The 13,337-nt window shown below is 39.0% G+C and overlaps 1 protein-coding gene across 1 annotated transcript in view; it reads right to left on the minus strand.

The window, feature by feature from the left end:
- LOC145436443 (uncharacterized) overlaps nt 1-13,337 on the minus strand; it is a 512,022-nt gene that overhangs the window by 188,605 nt on the left and 310,080 nt on the right. The window contains exon 3 of the mRNA XM_080313791.1: nt 4,399-4,706. Coding sequence (XP_080169917.1) covers nt 4,399-4,706 — 308 coding nt within the window. The remainder of the gene's footprint in view (nt 1-4,398; nt 4,707-13,337) is intronic.

The following is a 13,337-nucleotide window of genomic DNA, read 5'->3' on the forward strand; positions in this document are numbered from 1 at the left end:
TCTCGAGTCATTGCACATTTTGACCCGAGTCGAGTTAAGTCACTCGGATTTTGTAGGTGATTCGAGTCAAGTCGAGTCACTCAAATTTTGGTGACTCGAGTCGTATCGCTCACACGTAGGCCTACGATCAACTGCTTAACTTCCTATAAGTAACTGTATAGCCTCAGTCTATCATTATCAGTTAAAATAGAGAGTTGAATATGAAACCTCGGAAAGTAAAAACGCGTTGATATGATGCAACGCAATAGCAACCGACACATCAGTGTTGTGACCAAGTCGCAAGGTTCAGAGTCACAAGTCAATCGAACTTTTATAGTTTGGACTCGAGTCAAGTCAAGTCATTTTCAATACACCATCGAGTCAAGTCCGAGTCCAAGTAATAATGATCATTATTCAGTTTTCAGTTCAATCCGGTTCAACCCACTTGTTTTAACTCTGCTATAGTGCTATGGAATTGCTCGCATTCATAATAGTAATTTTCCTCAGTTTTACCAGTTTCTGGCCCTATTTTCCAAGTATCAGTACTGACAGACGAAATACCAATAATGTGGTGACTTCACTTTCCTTCGAAGTTACAACGAAATGTCTGTCTTGGCCGCCTCAAACTCGAGGCGTATGACTTGGTTCGAGTCATGCACAAATTCGTCATTTTACGCATTTGAAAAAATGACTCGAGTCAAGTATAGTCGCCAAAAAATCGCGAGTCGAGTCAGGACTCAAGTCATTACGACTCTGCTACACGTCCGTGAGATCTGTGCCGGCAGTTGAACAGTAATATAAACCCAAAAACTTCATTATAATTCGATTTAAATTTTGCAAGAGGTTACCGACCATTATAGACGCTGAACTCTAATTTACCATGGGTATGAGCTATGAGGGATCAAGGACGTCATAATAGTGAGAATTGACAAATTAGCCGACTCGCAGTAGTAGGTTGTATATGTTGAGAAAATTACGATATTATTAAGCCGGCGCAGAGCCAGCCGGTCACCTGCTGATTTGACTTCAAATTTACCAAGGCAGCATCGATTTACTAGGTTCAAGTTCATGCCCCAATCCTAATAACACATCGATCGCATCAGCTTCATCACGTTAACGAGCTCGCATGAACGATTATTATATATACTCCACATCTCACGTTGCTCTAAGATTACTAGCGGCTCCGAGCTCACAATCTTCCGTCAATACGCATTACACAATCGGTCCGTCTCGGGAACAAACGAATACGCATTTCGACAGCAAACGCAAACGACAGCAAATAAACTAAAGTTCAATGAGCTATTTTCACAGATACTAAGTCTCTTCTGGACTCCGTTCTGTACTGGAAGTAATTACTCGCATTAGATCAATGTATTGCTGCTGATTTGCCCAAGTGGACAGAAGCACTACGAAATACATTGCTGATTTCTAAATCGCACAATTCAGCAACAATTCTGGGTGTGCCGCATACTCGAAAATAGTCCTAGGTATGCTCGGCATCGGCATACGAAGCATACTTGATTTCAGCGCCTGTGCCGACCCCAATGAGCACTGTAGGGCTGTTCAAAAATTTTTTTTATTTTATTATTTCACTCCCTATGTTATACAGTTATTATGTTGGCTAAAATAACGCTGTAAACCAAATTGGGCTCAATTCCGACCAATAGAAGCGACGTTATGGTAGTAAAAAAATTTGGATTTGAATAAAATAGCATATACGGTGGCAAACTCTTTCATTAATTAATATGAAATTATAGAATTAGAAATTGAGTAGTCTATAGAAGAGAGATATTTTGCCATTAGATCATTTTACTACTATAGTTTACGAGCTCCGATCACTTCATTTGCGGTCAATTTATTTGTGATAGAAGAATGGAGACCCAGTAAAGCGCACAATCTTCGAGTGATTTCTCAGTGTTCACGCTCCTAGGTTACACCAGCGTATCGAGAACAATCCGAATATATGCAAGATCCGTCATTTTGGTTGACACCGTTACTTGATGACTTGAAATTGACTCGTAAATTTTGTTATGGGTCACAGGTCAATCCACATTTCTGAAATGACGAGTCAAGTCAAGTCATGTCAAGTCAAGTCATTTTTGCAAAGTGACTCGAGTCAAGTCAAGTCATACCAAAAGAGTGACTCGAGTCTGACTTAATCGAGTCATCCCAACACTGCCGCTTGATATACATACCGAATACCAGTATCCGTACCACATCCAAAAAGGAACTAGGGCGGTCCATTAATACACACCGACGCAGTGACATTTGAAAGCATGTATCTGGAAACCGGAGCGATACCCTGCGTATTCAACCTCATCGGCTAGAAAAGGCCAAGAAGTGGGCCGTGCTACAAGTCGGCTGATACGGAGAGTCGACAAAGGCCATGATTACCCGAAACAAAAACCTCATCGGCTGAATTGAACTTGGTCATGCTAGAAAAGATAACTATCATCCGTGCACAGCAACTTTACTCAAAAATTATATAACTTGGCTGTGTCGATTATTGAGATTCAAGTATTTTATTCAAAAATTATATAACTTGGCTGTGTCGATTATTGAGATTCAAGTATTTTATTCAAAAATTATATAACTTGGCTGTGTCGATTATTGAGATTCAAGTATTTTATTCAAAAATTATATAACTTGGCTGTGTCGATTATTGAGATTCAAGTATTCCATCGCGCGAGCAAATGGTGACTTTTCATATTTCATAGCGCAGTAACACTCAGACATTGTTTTATCTTCGTTAATAAACAATGATTGGGAGGGAAACTGATATCCGTGAATTCTACTGGCCTAATTCGTCTTTAGTGAACTTAATATATTTCAAATGACAAGTAAGAACTGTGAGTGTGGTCTGTGACTGGCAGCCTGTTAAACTAATTTTGCAATTTACATAAACAGGTTTCCAATTGTGGAGGAATTGAAATGTCGTCCACAGAGTTACCATTGGTATAATATCTGCTGTGGAGATGGAAGAGTACATCACACCAATGTGACGTCCACCAGCTTCAGATATTGGACAAAATTGCTACCCTGCATGGGACAGGCGATATATTACACTGGTACACACATATTTTTGGGCAGAAAAAGTAAGAGTGGGTTTGAGGGGTCTGGAGGGCACTGATTCCGAATATGACCTTACTTTTTTCAAAATGGTTCTTGTTTTGGAGATAACGCATTGTGCTATTTTGAACAAAATCTCCCATTTTCGCAGTAATGGCTAGATAAAAAAATCGGCTCAGGCGCACTATAAAGTTTACAAATTCAATCTACTTGTTCTTTTTACATGCAATAGACTCTTTTAAATCAAAATACAGCAACAATGTTATAGTAAGGAGTATTAGAATTTTAAGACCAACTGTTTGTAGTTGAGTGTTTTGTGACCAGTGATCCTTTGAAAAGTTTTATTTACGACATGTTAGGATAAATGCCATGCAGTGAGCTCCTTCATAATATGAAATTGGAATCTTTCATCAGTACCGGTATTCGAATCGGAAATCGATCAAGGATACCAGATTTAAGCTTCTCGTTTGATAGGGACACTAGGGGTATACCCACTTTGTTGATTCAGCGGAAAATTATCCATTCACAAGTCAAAAGAAATGAGTATTATAGTTGAGCTTTTTAAGGAAAAATTTTATAGCTTTGTGCTTCTCTTTATTCTTGGTACAATGACCAAGTGATAAAGGGGAATATGTTCTTCCGGCTCTCAGACGTTCTGCCAAAAAAAATCATTTTGTTGAGCAGTGTTATATATGAAATGGTTGTTAATTTACAGTTCAATCAAATACCGGTATTATTTTAAAAATTGCAATAAATTTAAACTACACCGGTACTTCAGATTATTGTACCTATATGATTACTACTATCAGGGCAGCGTTTTGAAAAGCTCTAAATTCATATGTTGTGTACCATAACTAAATCGGGGACGACGTCAAAATGATGAGCTTCGATGATCTCATGATAACTCTAGAGGTGACATTGCAATTCTAACTCAAGTACACATGCGAATGTTTTTATGTAATTGCAATATGGCGTAAAAAATAGTCATTCGCATACCGGTAGTAAAATATCGACTGAAAAGCAAATCTGTATCGCGTGCTTTGTCAAATCGAATTTGATCATGAAATCAGGATTGGTTACTGACAAAGCCAACGAAAATGTTAAACTGGCAAGGTGAATATGCTCGTTTAGTGCTGAATTTTTTTTCGTGTTACCAGAGGAATTCACAACACGCACTAGTCCATAACGCTTTATCTACATTCCCTCCCATGAGGATCTCACATTATCGAATACTAAATTATTGAAGGCATCACATTGAAAATCGCATTAGGTATGAATTCGATTCGATGAATCTAGAACACCGCTATTTGTTGTTTCCTACGAAAGCTTTGATTTAATAAAGTGACTCACTTGAATTCGATTTCCCAGACACCTTGCAATGATGCCCAACAGCTCATCGTCGATACTGCAGGCTTCTAATCCCAAAGAACGAAGGCTTTGACTCCTTGCTGCAAGCGATCCAACGATATGAGCTTCATCGCGACTCAATGAGATGCCAGATACACCGATGACGTCAAGATCTTTCATGAGATTGCCGTCGTCTGATTCATAGATCGCTGTATAAAGTTCCACGAGAAGGCGGCTGTTTTTCTTATTCTCCTCGAGTTGAAGGCGAAGCGATAGACCAAAAACTTGTTGCTTCTTTGTTCCATCCGAGACTGTGACGCAACAAGCAATATCGTGGTGATCGTTGGCATTGCATATTTACGTAACAATTGGAAGATATGCACTGCTGCGATAACACAGGGTTAGAATGAAGCGATTGAACTCTCGGATCGAGTTCACATGAGTGTTTCATGAGCAACAATGGCGATGATCAACGATGAGCTATCATTCATTACTGTTACTTTCAACTATAAATTAGTAACCTACGACTAGATGCGCAAAACGTGCCTGCACAGTTTGATTATTTCTACACTTTTCCTAAACGTATATGGCTGCGGTTCTTGTCCGACAGTTTTTGTGTCTGCGGAGCTATCCGTCTGAACCCGAAGAATCTAATCCAACTATCCGACTATATCCGAAAAATCCTTATTGAATAATGATATTGCAGAATATCAATTGTACGGCTGAGCTTAAATACAGTTCTACAGATCACGAATTGTATTTATCGAAAGAACATAGGCAAATGGAACAAAAATTGGAATTTTAATTACAGGAATGTTAACACAAAGAGACAATGCTATTAATTTGAAGTAAGTGTGCAAATGAAAGTGGGATCTCGGATCAAAAGAAAATGAAAAATGACAGAGATTATTAGGCCATGGCCAGAGATGAGCAGATAGCATCCGGACCGGACCGGATATTAGACAATTTTGTGGCAGTCGGATAGGACTCGGATATCATCGCAGATTTTTTCGGATATTGTCGGATAACTGAAACTTTTGATGCGGATAGTTTCGGATAGTTTTAACCAGAAGTGAGATTTGATGACAGGCCAATAGAAAGAAGTCAAGAAGTCAATAACCAAATAAAGCCAGCTGACACGTTGCGATATGACTCGTCACAGTCTAGACAATGTTAGTCAAGAGTCCAAGAAAATATATATCAACTATCACCACTATACCATTCTAACCACTCAAGAGTAGACAATAGTCTACTATAAGGTCCGCCATGTTATCACATTTATTTGCTAAAACACATCAAGTATAGGCTACCATACTTGCCAGTCTAACGATACATAGTAGCCTATTAGAACTAACAAAAGATGGTATGATTAGACATGAGCTCTCCTGACATAGTTATCATCAGTAAGGTATTCTTGCACAGCAGTGTTTCAAGTTCAAAAAATTGAAGGTATTGTTTCATTATCAGTCGAAGAACTGCATTTGCTTCCCGCCTTGGCATGAAGTTTTCAAAACCCATAGCTGACGAATGTCACAATAAGACATACAATCTTGAGAATCATTTAATTTATTGTTGTGGTGGTGTTCTGTATATTAGAGGCAGTCTTCTGTACATTAATATAAATCAAATCCCTCTTTGCATATACTTGTTGCATGACTGATTTTCATGCAACCACAATAGTTGCATCGTATGATACCCTTTCAATGAGCAGTATACCGCGTTGCTTGTGCTATGGCACAACATTTAGCAAACGTGAGTCTTCCGACAGTTCATGATCATAACCGAATATATCCTGATTACGTTCAACAATGTAATAATTTCTTTTCGTGAGTGGTATTCCCAGTGTGGTCTTGGACTTAGCGTCAGCTTGGCACGTCGAGTTGACAGCTGGTATGGTTGACGTATGGTAAGCCTACGATACAGTAGCCTATATAAGTCCTCATTGAAATCATTCAAGATGCATGGATTGCATACGCTACCTTACTTAGGTAAACTAATAACATCTAACAAGACTCCCTCGTAGTTACAACGAAACGCAAGCCTGTTTAACTTTGCTCAGTCACAGCAATTGCAGCAACCTGACAGTGGTCAACTGCTCAGTGCTCACTCTTCCACTATAGAATGTTACTTTCTCTACTTCCACTCTTCCCTTCCTTCAGCAGTTAAATTTTCTCCAATATGATTGACGTGATCAATCATCCAGAACCACTGAGCCAATCAGAAGCTAGGTAGCGTACATCCGGTTTCAGCCCGTATAAACAGAACTGATTTGACCACTGTGATTCTATTAGAATTTTTAGCCGAAATCGGTGATCGGGTGAATCATGAAAATATACTCGGGTGTCATTACGTTTTGTGCTTTGGAAATTACATCGGCATATTCAGGAGCCTCTTGCCAGACTATTTCTTGGTGATGTATTCAACGACAAATGCATGTAAACGACGGTTTTCGGGTGTATTTCCGGGTATAATGACGAAAGAACAATTTTAAGAAAACGAATGGATACCTACTACGCAGCCGTTTGACTGAATATTTTGCAGAGAAATCGCCAGAAATGTGTCGATGATAACGCTCAGCAGACCATGTCTATCGACAATCCTTGCAGAGATGAGCGGATTTGAAATTTCTATGTCCTAATCCAATCCACACCTTCAAATCCATATCCAAATCCTAATCCATAACTTTTTTATATTCAAGTCCATGTCCAATCCTAATCCGATTCCAACTGGAAATTCAGAACGAATAACATAACATAACATTGTTGGGTTATTATTTTTATCTGAACAAGTCACACACAATGTACAATGCGATAAGACACAATACGATGTCATGAACAGATAGGAGGATGTCGAACGACACGCATCAGTAGCGATACTTTACTCTAACATCCACCTCGGCCTAGAGTGCCCGATGTTACAGTTCTTTTCGATGTGCTTTGAAGCCGGGTCCTTTTCTACTAGTTCTTTCCATTCCTTGTGAGTGGTTTCTTTCGTCGGGTCTTTTACTGGGCTTTTTTGTCGCCGTAAGAACGGCAACGGCGGGGGAAGAGGAGCCCAGATAAACCTCCGACGAGAATCGAACCCGGTTCTCCTGCGTGCTGGGCGATTATCGTAACCACTACACTATCTCCCTACATCCATACTAATGTATGCAATGGAGGGATTAGAAAATTTTCTTTCACAACCAACGATTCACTTGATTCAAGATAACTTAGTAACGATAAGTACATTAATAACTGATCTGAATAAAGTTGATCGCCATTCGCCACACGGCATTTCAATCTCCAAGAAAATGAGTAAATCCAATCCGAATCCTAATCCGTTCTGATAAAAATCTCTAATCCAAATCCAATCCAAATCCGACAAAATTTCACAAATCCTGTTTTTTCAAAACCTAATCCTAATCCATGCTCATCTCTGAATCCTTGGGGTATAAATATATTTCGAAGAGTGCGAGAATGGTTTGACACCGGCGGCAGCTACAAAGAATCATCATTTTCGCGAATATATGATCACGACGAATAGTAGAACACTTTTTTAAAAGATTTAGGCTCCGGACTCTACGTCTACATATATCTCATTAGAATCGAATTGAAATCGGACATTTTCGAAATTTTGATAATCCGGACACAATTATGGCCCCAGTTGGACCCTTCAGACGTCGACTTGAATAATAATTTTGGTATTGATGGAATCGGCTAGACTAGTAAAATCCATTTCAAAAAGAATTAGGCATCGGACTCAACATATATCTCATTAGAATCGAGTTGAAATTGGACAATGGACATATTCGAAATTTCGATAATCCGGACACAATTATGGCCCCAGATCGACCCTTGGGACGTTGACTTGAATAATAATTTTGGTATTATTGAAATTGGCTAGACTAGTAGAATCCATTACAAAAAGACTCTACATATATCTCATTAGAATCGAATTGAAATCGGACATTTTCGAAATTTTGATAATCCGGATACAATTATGGCCCCAGTATGACCCTTGGGACGTCGACTTGAATAATAATTTTGGTATTGATAGAATCGGCGAGACTAGTAGAATCCATTTCAAAAAGAATTAGGCTTGGGACTCTGCATATATCTCATTGGAATCGAATTGAAATCAAACATTTTCGAAATTTTAATAATCCGGACACAATTATAGCCCCAGATCGACCCTTGGGACGTAGACTTGAATAATAATTTTGGTCTCGATAGAAGCGGCCAAACTAGTAGAATCCATTTCAAAAAGAATTAGGCTTCGGACCTCTACATATCTCTCATTAGAATCGAATTGAAATCGAACATTTTCGAAATTTTGATAATCCGGACACAATTATGGCCCCAGATGGAACCCTTGGGACGTCGATTTGAATAATAATTTTGGTATTGATGGAATCGGCTACACTAGTAGAATCCATTTAAAAACGAATTAGGCTTCTGACTCTACATATATATCATTAGAATCAAATTGAAATCGGACATTTTTGAAATTTCGGTAATCCGGACACAATTATGGCCCCAATTCGACCCTTGGGACGTCGACTTGAATAATAATTTTGGTCTCGATAGAAGCGGCCAGATTAGTAGAATCCATTTCAAAAAGAATTAGGCTTTGGACTCTACATACATCTCATTAGAATCGAATAGAAATTATACATATTCGAAATTTCGATAATCCGGACATAATTATAGCCCCAGATCGACCCTTGGGATGTCGACTTGAATAATAATGTTGGTATTGATGGAATTGGCTAGACTAGTAGAATCCATTTCAAAAAGAATTAGGCTTCGGACTCTACATATATCTCATTAGAATCGAATTGAAATCGAACATTTTCGAAATTTTGATAATGTGGACACAATTATGGCCCCAGATCGACCCTTGGGACGTAGACTTAAATAATAATTTTGGTCTCGATAGAAGCGGCCAGACTAGTAGAATCCATTTCAAAAATAATTAGGCTTTGGACTCTACATACATCTCATTAGAATCGAATTGAAATTATACATATTCGAAATTTCGATAATCCGGACATAATTATGGCCCCAGAGCGACCCTTGGGATGTCGACTTGAATAATAATTTTGGTATTGATGGAATTGGCTAGACTAGTATAATCCATTTCAAAAAGAATTAGGCTTCGGACTCTACATATATCTCATTAGAATCGAATTGAAATCGAACATTTTCGAAATTTTGATAATCTGGACACAATTATGGCCCCAGATCGACCCTTGGGACGTCGACTTGAATAAAAATTTTGGTATTGATGGAATCGGCGAAACTAGTAGAATCCATTTCAAAAAGAATTAAGCTTCGGACTCTACATATATCTCATTAGAATCGAATTGAAATCGGACATTTTCGAAATTTCGGTAATCCGGAAACAATTATGGCCCCAATTCGACCCTTGGGACGTCGACTTGAATGATAATTTTGGTCTCGATAGAAGCGGCCAGATTAGTAGAATCCATTTCAAAAAGAATTAGGCTTCGGACTCTACATACATCTCATTAGAATCGAATTGAAATTATACATATTCGAAATTTCGATAATCCGGACATAATTATGGCCCCAGATCGACCCTTGGGATGTCGACTTGAATAATAATTTTGGTATTGATGGAATTGGCTAGACTAGTAGAATCCATTTCAAAAAGAATTAGGCTTCGGACTCTACATATATCTCATTAGAATCGAATTGAAATCGAACATTTTCGAAATTTTGATAATGTGGACACAATTATGGCCCCAGATCGACCCTTGGGACGTAGACTTGAATAAAAATTTTGGTATTGATGGAATCGGCGAAACTAGTAGAATCCATTTCAAAAAGAATTAGGCTTCGGACTCTACATATGTCTCATTAGAATCGAATTGAAATCGGACATATTCGAAATTTCGATAATCCGGACACAATTATGGCCCCGGTTCGACCCTTGGGACGTCGACTTGAATAATAATTTTTGTATTGATAGAATCGGCGAGACTAGTAGAATCCATTTCAAAAAGAATTAGGCTTCGGACTCTACATATATCTCATTAGAATCGAATTGAAATCGGACATATTCTTTTTGAAATGGATTTTACTAGTCTGGCCACTTCTATCGAGACCAAAATTATTATTCAAATCGACGTCCCAAGGGTCCAACTGGGGCCATAATTGTGTCCGGATTATCAAAATTTCGAAAATGTTCGATTTCAATTCGATTCTAATGAGATATATGTAGAGTCCGAAGCCTAATTCTTTTTGAAATGGATTCTACTAGTCTGGCCGCTTCTATCGAGACCAAAATTATTATTCAAGTCGACGTCCCAAGGGTCGAACTGGGGCCATAATTGTGTCCGGATTACCGAAATTTCGAAAATGTCCGATTTCAATTCGATTCTAATGACATATATGTAGAGTCCGAAGCCTAATTCGTTTTAAATGGATTCTACTAGTCTAGATGATTCCATCAATACCAAAATTATTATTCAAGTCGACGTCCCAAGGGTCGAACTGGGGCCATAATTGTGTCCAGATTACCGAAATTTCGAAAATGTCTGATTTCAATTCGATTCTAATGAGGATTGTCGGTATAGTGGAGGAGCGCACGATTCAGAGTTCATACTTCTATATGGGGTGCGTCATTCTCCTCTGCCGTTCAAATCGGTACTGCTGGCTCTGATTTCAAAGGGCGCTACTATATTAAAAACGAAAAATGAAGCCACACTGAATCGCGCCCAGCGCGAAAAAAATTTCATGGTTAATTAAAATCTCTCAAGAAATCGGTAGTAAATTCGTAAATTCAAATTGCATGTTGACGGCCGCCAACGCATACTAATTGAATCACGAGTCCACGGCCGCACAAATTCCCATCTACGGCCGCAGGTTGACCACCCCTGGTTTAGTACGTTTTGGCGATTCTATATTTTTGATATAGCAGACAGGAGGTCATATAACGAAGTCATACCAACGGGTCCACCCGGCCGAAAATGTTTAGTTATTTTTACTGGTCCTACAATTTCCAAGACACCTCATCAGCTGTACCGGTACATCTAATAACGCGAGCAGATAGGACAAGAAATTGATAGCAATATGTAGGCCTATACAATTCCTGATCTTATTGACCGATTTTATGATTATTCTCTTTATTCACAGTAAAACTGGTAGATACACACATAATCCGGGGAGCAACCTGCCCCCAAAGGAAAATGGCGAGATTGGAGTAAATTTTTAAAATTTCAGTAATACATTCAAATTGTTATTCCTATGCAATACACGGAGAAGTCACATTACAGAATTGCAGCAGATGAAGAATTGGCAAGGGTTACAGAGCAGAGGTAGAGATGATTGAAGATGAAGAATCGAAATTACAGAAATTATGCTGTGATTCACAAGTGTAATTTTAGTCCAGTGGTGCATTCAGGGCCTTCCGAAGAATGTGCACAGTGCCCAATAATGTGATCTTTTGGATCATGTCGAATCGAACGTTACCCGGAATTTGTTGGATATGTCTCATGAGTTTTTTGCTCACGACCCCTGTAGCACCAATGACTATCGGTACAATGTTTATTTTGCATCGCCACATTTTCTCACATTCTATTTTGAGGTCTGCGTATTTGGAGTATTTTTCTGATTCTTTTTGCAGTAGGTTGTGATCAGCTGGGACAGCCAGTTCAATGAATAAGCATTAGGGTTGTCCAAAATTTGAAAAATTTCGAAAATGCTGCGTTGTAATGTCTTATTCTATAGATTATTGATTAAAAACATCAACAAGCCTGAAAGAAGCTCTCAGGAACGTCGTTAAGATTTCTTACAAAGCGTTTGAAAGTAGCTGCCAAAGAGTGGGCGGGCCACCGACGGCGAAATTGCAACTAGGCGGGCAATGACGAAACCACGATTCTTGATTGGGTAATCGGTTATGCTTCAACGATGACGGCGGCTGTCAGCTCTGATTTGGGTGCTTCACCGTGTTTGACAGAAGGAGTAGGTTTTGCTGCTGCTGAGTCTGTTGGTGACGGCTGTAATACTGTAAAAGCGTGTTGTGGTTTGATGAGTCAATAGTAGTAATGTAACAGTGGTTCTTCGAATGTATCAGTTGTAGCAGTAGTTTCTGTTTTGCGGAGGTCGAGTCTGTTAGTAGAGACGGGAATTTGTAAAGCGCATTGTGGGTTGATGCATCAATAGTTGTAATGCAACACTTGTTCCTTGCTCAATGTTTTAGTTGCAGCAGCATTTTCTGTTCTGATGAGGTCGATTTTGTTAGTAGTGGTTGTGGTTATGTACAAGGGCATTGTGGGTTGGTGAGTTAATAGTCGTAATGTAACACTTGTTACTTAAATGTTTTAAACGTAGCTGTAATTTATGATAGAAGGCAAAAATATTACTGTCATGGCAGAGGCAAAACGGCGGAAGACTGTGCACTTGCCACAGAGAAGAACAAGATCTCGATCTGAGCATTACTTGGTCGGATATGCTTGCGATTACATCTGTGGCTCGAGACCCAGCAAACACATAATTGCCTATGGCTATCCAAGCAGTGTCCGAGTGTCCCAGTGTCCGGTTGGACAGACGTGGGCTAATACGTGGCTATCCACGTTCGAAAATGTGCGGTTCGGATATCCTAGGACATACATACAGAAAAACATTTCGGATAGTCCACTAAAAGTCCTAATTCAATTTTCAATGGATATCATAATCTAACAGTGTGCGGATATTTCCATGTTGTATCAGCTAAAAAGTCAACCACTCAAGTTCTTGCTGATAAGGGCACATATTTCATCCTTTCAAAATATTTCTCGAGTACAGTTCGAAAGAAAATCGCACATTTACACACCGATATTCGGGATAGTCCACTGAAAGTGCGAATCAGAATTCCAATGGATATCATATTCAGACAGTGTGAGGATAGCTCCATTTTGTTTCAGCTATAAAGTCAATCTCTCATTTACTCCCGAC

This window comes from Botryllus schlosseri, chromosome 1 (assembly GCF_051294905.1).
Source record: "Botryllus schlosseri isolate E-star chromosome 1, Bs_hap1, whole genome shotgun sequence".
NCBI lineage: Eukaryota > Metazoa > Chordata > Ascidiacea > Stolidobranchia > Styelidae > Botryllus > Botryllus schlosseri.